Genomic DNA, 16,032 nt, shown 5'->3' on the forward strand with positions numbered 1-16,032 from the left:
TAGTGTTTCCGATATTAATCGAAAATGTTACTTCGTGTAGCGTTTGTTGTAGCTAAAAAGAACATAACGTTATTTCGTATAGCGTTTTGTTAGGATTAAAAAACAAAAAATTACGATGTGATTAGGGTTAAAAAACCGAAAGCTAGTTTGTGCGGCGTTTTGTTGAGGTTAAAAGAACAAAACGCTACATTGTTTAACTTTTTTTCTCAAAATTGAAAACATTAGACTATCCGGTTAGTAAAGATAATTTGCAATATAACTATATTTTGTGGGAAACATTTCTGGGACTCGTTTTCTAATAAATTAAAGCCAGCATTTCTTGTGAACTATAAAATTCTCGTGTATTTGTGTATATACATTTTTGCGGATGGAAAATTTTTAATTTGGTAGATGTTATCCATAATAAGAATGACAAGGAGAAAAAGGAGGATATATATGTAAGAAATATATTGATGAAAAAGCCAACATGAAACATGGCATGGAATGTGTGGTGAACCAAGGAGCATGTGCTTGAGGCATTGATATCTTTGTCCACTGACCTAAATTCTCTAGGTTCAGGTATGGGACTTTTCTGTATTAATATTAGATACCTGCATGCATCAATATTTCAATCAGATTTGATCCGTAACCGAAATCATCAATCAAGTATTGATTTGATTACTCCAGCCACCATCACGTTCATAACCCTATCGCATTCATGCTCCATAGACGGGCAGAATCTTTTTTTTCTTCTGCCCATTTTTGGTCGCCCGGGATATGTAATTATGTGGGATTAAATTATATTAAAAATTATCAAGAGCGCATAAAAAATTATTTCATTAATATTAACATCATTAGATTTTATTATTTGTACAACTACTCAGTCATGTGAGGGTTTATAGTATTGTTGTGTGTCACAAGCGCGCGTCATTACGCGTCACGACTCAGATCGGGTCGAAGGGCGAATGTCTCAGCGTCTCGCGTATGTCATTCACGAGGGATTTAAATTTGAAAATAATTTAATATACATGCCTCATTGTCACTGTAATAGTCAATATTTCCAGCTTAAAATTCACTCATTGAATAAGTAAACAACTAGTTTCATTATTGAATTGGATTCGGTTGGAGGGTACCAACAAAACCCCGTGCTAACTCTCATTTCTTATTTAATGAACTCTTTGCATCCTCCCGCTGTTTCTTCAACTCGTGTGAGCGCCCGCACTCTTGACTCTTTAGATCAGGGCACGACACTCTTGACTCTTTAGATCAGGGCGTGACCCTGTTTCCACAGGGACATGTCTCACACTCTATTTTTGGAAAGATGATATTTTTGAAATTTCACTTTACAAATACATATGGGATTGTTCTAAAAGTTAATCTTAATTTACTATAATTATATTAATTTTATATCCAATAAATTAAAAATAGAGGAAAAATCTAAACGTAAAAATCAAAAATTTACTTGCAGGCATTTTCTAAATTAAGCCAAAGGAGCCAAAGTGTTCACAGTGGGCCGACATGGGGTTCTGATTGGGACTGCAGACAAGGTATGGCTCACACACGCAACTATTTTCCCAGATACTTCTATACAAAGTGTGCATGACTTTCCGATATGTACACTATATACTAATAGACAACATATACCAAGTTACTAACAATGAGGAGCATACTGGGTCGGGTCAGTATCAGGGTAGTCCAAGTATTATGAGTTCGGGTCCCTGCCGGAGTGCCGGGTCTTCAGTCTTGCCATTGACAATTCTAGTGGCATTGTTGGGTCAAGGATTCGGGAACTCGACTGGTCTAAGAAAAAAACAGACGTTCATAATTTTATATTTTAGCCAGTTATGTAACTAATAGGTTTTTTACAGAACTTACATGTACAGTTTTAAGTATTTACATACAGATGATAATCCTCAAGTCTCACAATCATTGTTCACAGGCTGTACAACTCACATGTAACAAAAGGTGATCAAAAGTAATCAAGTTTCTAGTTAAAACTTAAGTATTACAACTACCATTTTTGATATCGCCGTCAAAGAGTTGGTCACCTTGGCTTCTGCTTTATCAAGTTGAGAACTTCAAAGGAGTAAGCGGGTCTCTTCACCAGTTATAACTAATAGTAACCAAGGTCATGTGCTTCTATGTTATAGAGGTAGTCAAAATGCAGCACATAGGCTGTTTACCTTGATGTTAGATGAACATTCTTTTTCAATTGGGTTCGCAGGACTGCATAACCTGCTTCTCTTTGGCTCGGATATCCTCACACGTGAGATTGCCTCGGCTAAAACATCAACCAAATCATTACTCTTATCGGCAGGTCTCTTGCCTGAGTTGCGGGTTGTTAAAACAGGACCCTGGTCATCACCGGTAAAGCTTCTTGTTATTGCCTTACTACTGTCAGATTCCAGGCCAGATCTTGGAGTTGCTTGTTTCTTAGTCAACCTAAAGTTACGAGTCAGCTCCGGACTCAAAGTTAGAGTGTTTATTGTTGGTTCTGTGTAGAATCGTACCCAGGGATGACCTGCAGAAATAGAGTTAATACCATTATGAGGACAAAAATAAGGCTATTAATAATACCATAGGAATGGTGGAGTGCAGGATGACTTAAATGAGAAAATTCCTTTATGAAAAATAGTGACGAGGAAACATAACATCTTAGGGCAAGACTAATGATTGTGCTAGAAGTGTTTAAAAATTCGACAAAGCTAGCTTTATATTTAGAAATTAAAATTATGAAATAACATACAACTGCAAAGCAAGAATATTATATTTTAATTAAAGTATCAACTCCATACTACTAACTCGGTAACTCCTACATGTCACAAAATTCTCAAATCCATATACCATCTTTATCTGAACGCAAATTAAGTTACTTTTACAAATAAAAATAAAAATGATTCAAATTCATTTTCTCAAAGATATTAAGTCTGGTTATATTTTTTTAGAACACAAATTCGACAATTCTCTTTTCATTTAAAAATCAACTAAACTAAATCCTAACCAAAAAAAAAAAAGCAAACATAAATAAATATAGACTTGCAAGAACATGTATCATATATTTCAGTCATCCAATTTATTTGACGGGGCATTCAAAGCTTACTTAGTACATCATCAGCTGTGAACCTTGATGAAACATTCCTTGTCAGCATATGTGCAAGTAAATCACGAGCCGGTTGGGATATCGACTCCCATTTATCACCCTCGAAATCAAGGTTTACATTCTTCACAGCCTCAAAAACAGATTCAACAGAATTACCATGAAATGGCAGCAATCCAATTAAAAGCGCATGGAGGAGGACACCTGCACTCCAGATATCCACCTTGGTTGAATAATTACCCTCTAAAACATCAGGTGCAACATATGCAGGACTTCCAACCACACCAGTCAAGGTCTGACCTGTAAGAGCAGAGAGTTGAAAGATATTGTGAGCTGATACAGAGAGTTGAGCACTTTCCAAGCATTACAGAAAGAAAAATTGCTATCAGAAGTGTAACTAATATTAAACTAAAAGTACGATTCTGACAAATTTGAGCTCATCTGTACTTTCTACGGTCAATTATCTTTGGGGGAAGGGATACAAATACAGTGCGATGACACTATTGTTGTAGAGTGAATCATGGCTTCAAATGTTGCTTGGGGCAGAGTAGTTAGGGTTCCATCAACTAGTACCTTGAATCCAAATTCAAACTTCAGTCTAAAAATATTCCATATCTTTCCTGACAGTATTCTTTTTAAATAACAAAAAATTACTATGTATTTGCATTTTGCACAATTACATATCTATTATTTTAAGTTTGAAATGGCAATAAATGCTCACCATGACACTCAAATAAGAAACTCGAGTAGATAATCTATAATCCTAAACCAACGAAGCAGCATTCTAGATACTAGAAAGTAGAAACTAATGCTGAAATTATACTGTAGCAACCTTAATAATAACTGGATGAACTGAAAGAGCAGAAAATTATAGACTCCACTACTCCCCAGCACAGCATGTACGATACGAACTAAAACTACCGACCACACAAATTTACTTAGCTTCTGCAAACAACAAAAAATTATCATGACGAACTGCGTCTGCTTGGGTAGAATATTAAAGTTTTGTCAGACTAAAACACACATACTACATTGAAATTTCTAATGTTCGTAATTACATTAAAAATTTATATTCGGAACTTTTGTTTTTCAAATTTAATATAGCAACAGACGATTGTATGAAATTAGCTTAGTTCAGTGAATTAGTAGAAATCATCTCATACTGTGATACTTAGAACATGTTATTTTATCACTCATTACTAAGCATGCAATCTCTGTTCCTATAACCATTGAGGTTTTTTAAAAAATTCTCTGTCCTAGTACCTATCCCATTGAAATTATATCTCAAATACAACCATTTCTCACAGAGATGTAATAATCACGGTCTTTGACAAAAATAAATAGTTAGTTCAAGATTAAAACTTAAAAGATATCACCCTCAAGTCCTCGTAAGCTAATATATAGTGGAAGGAAGAAAAATTATACAGCCGGTCATAGTTATGATATTGCTTCAAAATGATGCTTTAATAGACAACCTTAGTATGATGCCAAAATGCATTCATTTAAGTGTCCCTTTAGACATATCACATTCGATTTATATCGCCAAGACTGCTACATCTTGGATTTTAATTATATTGTTGATTGCCACCAATCATGTTATACTACATTCAATCGTTTCTTGCCAACATAAATGCAAGATCATCTAAAGAACAAAATAAAGTCACTTTTCAAGGAAAAATAAGACCTGAGTGTTTGACATTTACTTGAGGATGGAAGAAGAGCTGGCTTCCTACTAAAGTTCAGTATCAGTTACTTTGATTCTTTGAATATTTATGAACACATCAGAATATATAAATTGGAATGCAAAGTCTTCTAACAACTCTAAATGCAAAGATTATGGACCGTTAAAAACTATTGAGAAACACAACTATTATGCATAGAGTTGTAGAGATACAATGACTATATTGCAATAGTTTACTCGAGGTTCTCCATGTATTAGAGGATTTACACCCAAATCATTCAACTACGTAGACAACAAGATCCTAGGCACTCACCATTTGAAATTCTAACAGCCAATCCGAAATCTGCAAGCTTTAGTTTTCCAGATGCTGTATAAAGAATGTTCTCAGGCTTTATATCCCGGTGAACAACACCCATCTCGTGGCAATATCTTATTACCAGCATTAGTTCCTTCAGAATATTAGCAGCTTTTCGCTCAGAATATAGCCCTTCTTTAGCCATACTGTCAAGCAACCGTCCTCCAGCACAAAGCTCCATCAGAAGATAAAAAGATTCAGAATCCTCATAGACTGCATTCAATGTCACCACACCTTGATGTCCAGAAAGGTGCTGCATTATCTCTACTTCTCGATGCACAATCTCCTTCCCTTTGCGCACCGTCTTACATGCTACCTCTTCTCCACAAGATTTACTCCGACACCGCACAACTGACCCAAATTTCCCTTTACCGATAACCTCACCCAACACATAATCCAGTTCAATCTTCTTCTTTCTACCCATTCGCGTCGCTACATCAATACAGCCAATTTTCCTCTTTAAACCCCTTCCAGGCGGATCCAATGATGAAACCCCACAAACCGGAGCAGTGGCAACGCCCTTAACCAGACTCTTCCCAGATTCAACTACCTCTACTTCCTTGCACTTCTTTTTTCGCGTCGAGTACTCATCAAGAGACAAACGTGACCATAATGCTGTCAATGAGATCGTATTCTTCCGACAAGATTCAAGAATCTCCCCTCCTTTTCTCTTCCTCCCAGTAAACTCCATCACTCCAATCACTACCCACAAAATCCCAAATCTTCACCAGAACATCCCACCACACAACCTAAATTCAGCTAATCCTAACTACAAATCATTAAAAATCCTCCCATTTCGACACAACCCCACATCTACAAATCAATCAAAACCCTACAATTAATTTTTAAAAAAAACCATCAAAAATTAACCTCAATCGCTTCACAAATTCTACAAATAAACAACAATACACAAAAACAATCAAACCCCATTTCAATCAAACCAAATCTAATCAACAAACACACACTCACATACAAGATCAAGTCAAAGCGGGACCCACCAAACATAGAAAGGCTTCCTGTTGTTCTTGTGACCCATTTGCACAAATGACTCATAGTTCCTAGAAACCCATTTGCATCTCCTTGTAGTCACACTAATGATCTGCAAGAATTGAACAGATCAGCTAGAAAAACATATGTAGATGTAATAGAGATGATAAAGAGAATTTGCAGTAGAATTATAATTACCTTCATAAAAAGGAAACGTAGGAGTGAAGGAGCAAAGAAGGGGTTGATATGTTGAAAAGGTAAAGTTAACGTATGTTTGTATAAAGTCGTAGAGTCTGTCTTGTCAATTGCGAGAACAGTGTACGACTGCAAGTCTACTATCAATTGTTTCCCGCAATAATTCAGTTAACTTTTTCGTTATATTTCTTTTAGTACTACTTTTTCATATATATTATTTTTATAAACTATTAATTCACGATCTTTTATTTTTAATATTTATTATAGACACATGTGAATTATAATATTTGCTATTTGCTATTTGTATATGACTTAACAATTTATCCATATATTCTTAATGCATGCTAGTGAAGGCCCCAAAAATACTCCAAAATTTACCCATTTTTTTTTGCCTACTCCACCGACCCGAGACCCGTTAACCCATCTGCCCATGTCAGTTTGTTCCTTAATTTATGCCTCTTAATTCAAATTTCGAATCACGGAGATTAACCCATTTACCCATTTCAGTTTTTTCCTTATCTTCCACCTCTTATTTCGAATTTTGAATTACCGATTTTCGTATGGATCGGGGCTGCGATCTTCAACCATCGCCATACTTTTGATTTCTTCCCACTTTGTAATCCACTGTTTCATTCACTCTGTTCAAAACTATTATTGACAAGGAGTTTTGATCATAATCAGCAAGCCATGGCAACTGAAATTGCCATGCTATTCCATCCTCGCAGGGAACTCGATCGATAGTGAGCCGTGCCGGCGTTCTGAGATGCCGTTTATGTGGCATCCTCTTGGATTCATACGGGCTTCAACCTGTGATATCAAATCTGTGATACAACAATTGATATCAAACGGAGATCAAGCATATTTCAAGCGGGGACAACTGATTTATCTGTCATATTTTTCCCTCCGTGGGACAGTTAATTGTAAAATCATAACCGTGTCGCCGGTGTGTAGTATCTTCGTGTTTCATCAAGTTTGATTTAAAGGTCGGAAACGAATTACTCTCAGATGCCGTCTCTCCCTTCGATAAAAGATGGTAAATTTTTCCACACCCATATTATCCATCTTGCAATGTTGTGATGTGTTGAATGCTACAATATGGTTCAAGAGAATTTGACTTCTTGCAGATAGTTTTTGATTGATGCATATAAGGTGTTTGATTTGTGTTCTATGTGAGTTTGTTTGATTTTGTAAGATCTTCTCACACTTTTATACTCTTTTTCATTCCAAGTCCCATGTTTTTTCATTCCAGGTCCCATCTTGGGTGTTAAGTAGATATGATTGTGTAGTACTTCACCTGCTCAACCTTTTTCATTTTTTTAAATATATGTTCAGGTCAAAAGCCAGTGTCACTAAGTGTCCACTCTCCTTCGTCGTCAGATAAGGGTATTGGTTTGTCTGTATTTTAAATTCAGTCATTTATTTTACTTTAAATTTTTCTCTTCTGCTCTCAATTTGAGTTCTGTATGTAGATATTCATTTTCATCTATAATTAATATCACTTGATATTATTTTACATTGTTTCATAAGGATGTATATATAGTTTTGAACTAAATCAATGGCTACAATTCGTGGAAGACAATTGTTTCATAAGGATGTATATATAGTTTTGAACTAAATGTTTCTAATGTATCGTTGTTGGTATCTAATATCAACAATTGTCCTGTTTCACTGTTATATCTTTTTTTTTTCCAGATTCTCTATAGTCCTGCGTTGTGCACACACTAGAAACAACCCTTACTCGAATAGAAAAAGCAAGTACATTGTGAGCAAGTACATTATGAGGTACAGAGATTTGATTTATATGAATTTCATCCTGTTTTCATTTACTCTCTATATGAATATATGACTTGCTTAATTCCAATTTTCAGTTACTTTCTCCTTTTCCATTTTTCTCTTTTAGTTCATCTCCGTGCGTGATTACCATCCTCTGTCGAAGATTAACTTTGCATGCTGTCGAAGATTAAATTTTAAAAGTCAATTCTGATCAATTTTATCGACTTTGCAGGAAATTTTGAGTGGACTGTAGAAAATGTTGCTAAATCAATTGTTTGCATGATGATGTCGGGTCCCTGTTTAACCTGTTGCGGCACGCTGCAATGGTGTTCAAATGCATACTTCTGATGTACTACAAGAACAGTGGTGGTCATAACTACAGGAGGCAGGTAACTATTGTACCAGATGTTATCTAAATGCTTTTATACTGCATATTCATGTTAATTAGCATTGACATTTTGCAAGTGACATGGTAAATGAGATAAGGTAATTTATTTATTGTGATTTTGTCACTGTTTTGACTCTGCACCAGTTTTGACTGAGATGTATGTTTTGCCGCGGCATAGTTTTGGGTAAATATTACTTCAATAGTCTTGGTATGTAATCGAGTTGTGTAAGTTACTTGAGAAGTCCATCATTCTTGCAAGTTGAAATTGTCAAAGCAGAGAACCAGATCACCAGCTTGCTTAACTCATCAAATGCTACTGATGTTTTTAGTACTTCATAATTTTGAGCAGTGGCATCCTGATCATGTAACACCTGATCATAAAAATTTAAAAGCGTTACACTGTTCAAGCCGGGTTCAAGTGAGTCGGGTTAGTTCTACATGGTTTTCCGAAAAATATATAACTATGCAGCATCTCCTTTTCTTACCGTTTAAAAGTTTTCCGTGGCCTGTAAACGATGTGGGACTATCATGTCAATCTAATGTGGTTTCTAATTGGCTAAACATCATTCATTTATCTTCTGTGTTATTTTTTCACTATCAGATCACTTGCCTAAAGCTCCTGGTACAACTCTACATCAGTTTCTGAGCAATAGGGCAGAGAGAATTCAAAGACAAAAAACTGATCAACAACCGCAGGATGCCCGGTCAAAAGCTTCAATAAATAGCGGTATGGTATCTAATACAATGATCTTTTGGTTTATTAAGGACTACATGTGAGAGTGTATTGAAGTCACCTTTTGAGTAGTTTTTGAGTGATAATCATAATTATCGAATGAAACCAGAGGTGTCTTTTGATATAGCTTGACCCATCTCAACACCACCGCAAAAAAACTGTAAAAATTAGAGTTGGTAGATTATTCTTCTCCAGAACCTCCGCAACTAGCTTGGTTATAGAAATAATGATCAATGGTGTCGTGGGAGCACCTTTCCTGCAGACACAATAAAGTGAATATCCTTAGTAGCTATTCATTTTTTGTTATGATAAGAAATTAGTTTGTTTAGGATGGATTCTCAGAATTATCAATAAATTTTGAAGTTTAGGAATATTCTGTTTGATACAGGGCACCTTTCGATTACAAACCGAGCTATAACCATTTTCCACACAAGTAATCATAATGATACCCTTATTTATTTGTGGTTTATTCTTTTTTTAGTATTGTAGTTGTAAAATTTTCAACTTCTGATATATGTAACTTAAAAGACAACATGGTTTATTAATCTGGTACACGGGATTGGATTGAAATTGTTCTAATTTTGTATACTATTGTAGTTGAACGTTTTGCTATCATTAATTTCTTCTGGCAACATGGGGTAGATGTGAATGCTTCAGATCATACTGGACAAACAGCATTACACTGGAGTGCGGTGCAGGGAGCTGTTCAGGTTGCAGAGATCTTGCTCCAAGAGGGTGCCAGTGTTGGTGCTGCTGACATGTATGGATATCAGGTTGATATCTCATTGTATTAACATTATTTATTCTCAGAAGATATTTTCTATTACTGAGTCGAGTTTTATCCAAAGATTATAAACATTGACTTACATATACAAGTGTATATTTTTGTTAAAAGAAATCTATTAATATAAAAGCAGCACTGGTATACATGACTATAAATAAATATTTGAGGATTTTATAATTTACCGTACATATGACTCATGCATCTGTGCTCTCATGATTGAAATATGTATTCCAGCTCATGTGATTGGCAGATTTGGAGCTTGATTTTATAAATCTATATGATTTAGCAACGAGAATTAACAAGGTTGTTATGCTGGAGTTTCTTGCGCTATGTTGAATATTAACATGGAATCCTTGAGACCTAATAATATGCAGGCTGCTAACAATAATAATAGGATGGGTAACGATAGTTTTAACTGATACTGCATATTGCAAAGAGTGCTTGGATATCTTTTTATGTACTGTATATTTGCTTTATAATTCATATTCTTCCTCTGGACCTCATCTATACAGCAAGAAGTCTTCTTGGCAAATTTCAGACATGGTATGGATGTCTTGGACAGAGAGAAGTGGAGATATATAAGTGATTGGTATTGTTTATATATATGTTTTTTTTGCCAATTGACATGAATTGTATTAGTATATTTGTGAAGAAAAAAGTATTAGTATAGGTATTATATTAAATGCTCTTTTTTCTTTTTCTTCTGATTAGCCGTGGAACCTCCGTTGCTGTAAGCTCAATTTTTCTTGGACTGATATTGGTTGGCAGAGCAGCCTTTGTTCTCCCCTTATCATTCATTTCCAACTTGGCCAAGAGATCTTCCAGTGATAGAATTGAGCTAAAACAGCACGTTCAATCCTACAGATTCTAGGTTTTGTTGGTTATGCATGAGTTTGCATGGAACTGACTAGCGCTTCCAATATGTAGGTAGGTTACTATATGGTGGGATGGCCTTATGCGAGGTGCCGTTTATGGCCCTTGCTTACAATCATGCAAGTATAAATTATTAAAGAAGTGAGCTTTCTTTCATCAAGTACAAAGCAGTCTGCTAAGATTAATAGATTTATGCATTTTAATTTAAGCGTTATAGTTTCTTTCGGAATGTATTTCAAGTTTATCTACGTTTTACATGGTTGGATTAAGTATCATTTAATTTTCTTTATAACCAGGGATGCTTTTTGATTGAAACTTGATATTGATTTTTTTTAGCTACTTTGTTATTTTAATACAAATTACTTTTAATTATTTTGGGTGAAGTATCTAAAGGGACTGCTGAAGCCATTAAAGGCAAAGGAGCTTACCAGAATCATCAAAGTTTGGGTATATGTGCAAGCATCTTATCTCAGTCATCTCCTTCTATTTAGTGTGTTTCACTCTCAGTCCTTTTATGTCTCCAAATATATTGTATATGCACAATTCAATTTACATGTTTCCATATTATCTTATTGATTTATTCGAGATTTTGAATGTGTTATGGATTTTCTCATTAACATTTGTGAATGTGTATTGGCCGTCATGTTTATCGGGTCTTGATACATTAAATTTGTACTCTGGCCAGTTAAGTATAAATCTTCAATAATAAATTTTTGCATTAGTTTGTGTGAGCAACCTTTAGAAAGTAGCATGGTTGATATTGTCAGTACTGGCACAAGCTCAAAATTCCAATTTTGATCAACTATTTTGCAAAGGTTTTAAATGACTGTATTCATTTTTCTAATATTCATGTAAAATAACTGTTAAGATATTAATGGTTATTATTAGAAATTTAAATACATAAATATTAGAAATATTTGTTGCAGCAAGATTTTCAAACAAGTATGATGAATTCAAGTTACAGGTTTTTGCAATAAATTCAAGTTGCGGGTTTTTGCAGGTGCATTCAAATTAAAGGTTTTTACGGGTCAATTGATTAGCATTTGGATAAAGTGTGTTTGTGTATCTTTTTTTTTTTTTTTTTTTGTGTAAGGATGTGATTGTGTATCTTTGATCCTCTGTTTTAACAATATTATTTAGTTTTTAGTTTGGTAAGTGTGGATCAGTGGTGCAGGAGGTGTTGTATTTTCAGTGCTAATTAATGATCAGAAAGAAATGCATTGCATTTTATTGTTGATCTGCATGCAGTGAGATGGATGAACTCCTGGAAGGAGCAGTTGAAGACTCCTTTGTTGGCAGTCTTGGCCCGGAAAGGTCCCTCTTTGCGAATGAACTTCCTCTACTGAAGTCTCTGCTGGCACGGTGTCATGTTTCTGCAGCTATCTATTTCTATGTTTAATATTAGTAGCTATCTTCTTTTGCTTTAGTTTCTTGGTTTAGTTTCCGCTCAACAGTGTGTTGCTTTTTCAGTTTCCAGGGCAAGCTTTGGTTTCTTTTGGTTTGCCTCTGGTTTGTTTTTTTTTGTTACTTTGTCACTGCTGTATATTCTTCCCCATTATCAAGTGTGAGAAGCTTTGTTATATAATATAATCCTGACTTATCAAAAAAAAATTTGAGAGGTCTAATATGATATCACTATGTACTTCATTTCCAATGTGTTCAGATTATTATTTATTTTTGCGGTAGAAAAAATAATCATGTTTAATACACGGACTGCTTAGTTTGATTTTTATTTTTAGCATGTCATCGCATAAAATATTTTAGTAGTTATGTGATTTTAAATTTTATAATTTATATATAGAAGTAAATATATTTTTGCTCTGTTCATAAAGCATTTAAATTGAAATTGATATAAAGCTGAAATAAGAAAAGTCAACGTCAATTATAACTGTGAAATTATCTTTTTTAAGAAAAATTACTTTATTTAATGAATCTGATTGCATTATTATTTTATTTATCATATTTTGTGAGCTTATTTTGAGAAATAGTTTGGGAGATTTACATGTTTTATTTTAATATTTTTACTTTCTTTTATTTATCTATCATATTTGTTCTGAAATCAATAAGAATGACTTTATAAAATAACTACACAAAAGAGTTCAGAATTAATCTCTTTTTAGAAAATTGAAAGTTGTTTAAAGTATATATCAATTAATACTATTTTTTAGAATTAAATAGATTAATTATTAATAATTTATACCAATTCAAAACTTTTTATATTTACTGTAAATTATATATTTATAAATATAAAAACTGATTGCAAAAATTATTAATTTTACAAATCTTTTATCTCATTTATACTAGAGTACGACTAATATGTTTCGAAAAAATATACTACAAAAAAGTATTTGTAAGCATATTAATAATTAATACCCGATAAATGTTTTTTTTTTAAATTAAACTATTCAGAAATAACGAAGCTCTTAGCACACGTAGGATGGGCATAATATATTTTGAATTTAACAGTGTTTTATCAATGAAGTATACACACATGTCTAATTCTCTACCATTTTTTATATTTAACGAAGTTAATAAAATTAAGAAATTTTTACGAGGGTCTAAGCACGCGTAGCGCCAGCAAAATTCCATAGCATTTAACCGTGTTTATCGCTGCAATATACACACATGTATAATTCCCTATATTTTTTGAATTTAATGAAATTGATAAAATTAATATTTTTTTACGAGAGTCCCCACACGCATAGCGCGGGCAAAATTCCCTGTTACTAAATGTACAGAACTTACATTTAGTACCAACTCAATAAACAATAGCAGAGCTTTGATTTTGAACTCTTCTAATTTGGTTGATACTTGATAGAGTTGGTGAAGTAGTTTTGTCCCTGCATAGTAATTTTTAGAGTTTAATCCAGTTTTCATCCCTAATTTCTCAACCAATAAGTTTTGTTATACACATTTCCGAAAAAGCATCCCCTAACTTAAAAAAAAGGATCATATTGCAATTTGCAACCATCAAATTTTTTGTTTTAAGTCGCATCGTTAACATTAAATAGGAAAGTACATTATCCTCAAACAACTTAAAAAGAAAAAGAAAGAAATAATTATCTCCTTGAAACCATCGATCAGCACATATCTTGCTTCCCTCTCAAACACACCTAATAAATCCTAGATATCTCTCTAGATTCAACCTCATAAATTATATTTTACTATGCGAAGTCTCTTACAGGTCACTATATATCTAATTTCCCTTTCAAACGCACCTAATGATTCCTGGATAATCTCTCTCCACTCATCCTAATAAATAGAATGTAACTACGCAATGTCGCACTAATGGGTCACTGGCTATCCTTCTTTGGATGCTATTGATGGTAGAGAAATCCCCAATTATGGTGGTAAAAAAATTTCAAGCTGCAATGTGAAGAAAGCAAAAAAGATGGGACAGAACAAACATGCTACATATGCAGGATTTGTGGGATGAAAACATGAGCCGAAAGCTGCATATATATATGCACTTATAAAACTAGGGTGCTCCTCCCTGGCCAGGTTATAAAATTTCCCTCTTCCAAAGCAAGGTACAGAACTTACATTTTGAGGATGTACTAATTTTGAGGAGGTACTAAATGTTAATAGCTGACCATGAAATAGTAACACGTGGTATTGTAGTATGCAATAGATAACACGTGTTAGTTACTTTTCCAAATAAACCATTTAAGTGGGAATGAGTCTTTTTTTTTTTTTGGTTAAAAAATCTACTATAATCGTATATTCCATATTTAATCTATTATGTTTTCTACTATTTTTGGTTAAATTGTTCATTATGTACACAGGTAACAATTAAAATTATTGCACTAAAATATAAACCACTCTTTTTTTTTTGGTTGTGTTATTTTCAAAGATACAAATTATTTTTTTGATGCCTTTTATTTATAAAATGTATCAACACATTTTATGCATAGCTTTTTTTTTCGGTGGTGCAAAAACAGTCAAAACTGTGGCGAGGCGTGTATAATAATTATACTTAAGTTATTTTTCAGGAGAAAGTAAGTATGTTTTCATGATTCAATTAATTTACAAAGTAAGTCATAAGTATCTCCGAATGATGCAATTATTTTTCATAAAATAATGTTACTAAACTCTGAATAATTTTTTTGGGCATAATAAACAATTGGATGTATAAATCGGCAATGTGAAGAGGCCTGTATGCTAATTATACTTATGTTATTTTTCAAATGAAAGTAAGTATCTTGACATGATATAGTTAATTTGCAAAGTAAGACATAACTATCGCCTAATTATGCAGTACTTTTCATAAAATGTCGTTAATAACCATCACAAATCATTTTTTGCATAATAAACAATAGGATGTATAAATTTTAATATTTCGTAAAAGGAGCTCGCGTAGCGCGGGCATAATTCCCTAGTTTTTTTTAATTGTTATTAGCGAGTGAACTTTGGTCTTTATCCTTGGACCTTGAATTACCGATATTGAAAAAGATATTTGTAAGATAAGTCATAATTTTGTCAATCTCATCAAGTTCAGCAAGAGTATATAACTTTTCCCGTCAATTTTCAACAATTTTGTCTGATTCATTATATAATCGTCAATTGCTCTATAATACTTTCTCTGTTTGAATTTATAAGTCAGTTTTTACTTTTTAAAATCAAATTGACTAACTTTTTATCAAATATTAAAAAATATTTATTTGTTGTTTTACAAAATAAAAAGTTACATATTAAAATAGACTTGATTTACTTTTTTATGATATTTTTTTAAAAAAAATTCAATTATATAATATCTATAAATTTCAGTTAAAATATAATCAATTTAACTAGTCAAAAATTAAAAAAGTTTTATATATTGAGAGTGAGCGAGTGATCATCAATCATTCTGTAATTTCTATTTAGGAGTTGCGAAACATATCCTTGGTCGGCTCTCGGTGAATTTTCCGAATCACTAAAAATAAATAAAGCTAACATAAAGTTATTAATATTATAAGATCGCAAAATTTTGTAATAAAAGGCCTACAAATTATAGTAACGAATGTGAGAAAGATCGAGCTAGATATTAAGTTACATACAATAAATATTAAATCTTGGTGGCTATTATGACAAAAAAAAAAAAAAAAATCTTGGTGGCTATCAAGAAATATAAAATATAAAAAGTGAGTCTTTATGAAGTGTTTTTTCTCTTTTCTTTTTTTGAAATTTAAAATTAACACATGCTAAAGT

At 33.2% G+C, this 16,032-nt stretch overlaps 1 protein-coding gene and 1 long non-coding RNA gene across 7 annotated transcripts; one reads left to right on the top strand and one right to left on the bottom strand.

Moving 5' to 3' along the window:
• Positions 1 to 1,780: 1,780 nt before the first annotated feature.
• Positions 1,781 to 6,450, bottom strand: LOC108228165 (serine/threonine-protein kinase PEPKR2). 5 transcript variants are annotated; one of them, XM_017403675.2, is made up of 5 exons: positions 6,298 to 6,450; positions 6,111 to 6,211; positions 5,071 to 5,925; positions 3,080 to 3,376; positions 1,781 to 2,500 (listed from the first exon to the last, which is right to left on the bottom strand). In XM_017403675.2, exons 3-5 carry the CDS (start codon positions 5,801 to 5,803, stop codon positions 2,136 to 2,138), a joined length of 1,395 nt encoding a protein of 464 aa, XP_017259164.1. In that variant the 5' UTR covers positions 5,804 to 5,925; positions 6,111 to 6,211; positions 6,298 to 6,450; the 3' UTR covers positions 1,781 to 2,135. The 5 variants fall into 5 exon arrangements, with proteins under 5 accessions (XP_017259164.1, XP_017259162.1, XP_017259163.1 ...); XM_017403673.2 differs by having other exon boundaries at positions 5,071 to 5,944; XM_017403674.2 differs by having other exon boundaries at positions 5,071 to 5,944; positions 6,086 to 6,211.
• Positions 6,451 to 8,303: 1,853 nt separating this feature from the next.
• Positions 8,304 to 10,861, top strand: LOC108227147 (uncharacterized). 2 transcript variants are annotated; one of them, XR_001807812.2, is made up of 5 exons: positions 8,304 to 8,456; positions 9,057 to 9,182; positions 9,786 to 9,961; positions 10,485 to 10,561; positions 10,684 to 10,861. It is a non-coding gene; the product is annotated as an uncharacterized LOC108227147 (long non-coding RNA). The 2 variants fall into 2 exon arrangements; XR_001807813.2 differs by having other exon boundaries at positions 9,831 to 9,961.
• The last annotated feature ends 5,171 nt before the right edge of the window (positions 10,862 to 16,032 follow it).

The sequence above is a fragment of the Daucus carota genome, chromosome 6, assembly GCF_001625215.2.
Source record: "Daucus carota subsp. sativus chromosome 6, DH1 v3.0, whole genome shotgun sequence".
Taxonomy (NCBI): domain Eukaryota; kingdom Viridiplantae; phylum Streptophyta; class Magnoliopsida; order Apiales; family Apiaceae; genus Daucus; species Daucus carota.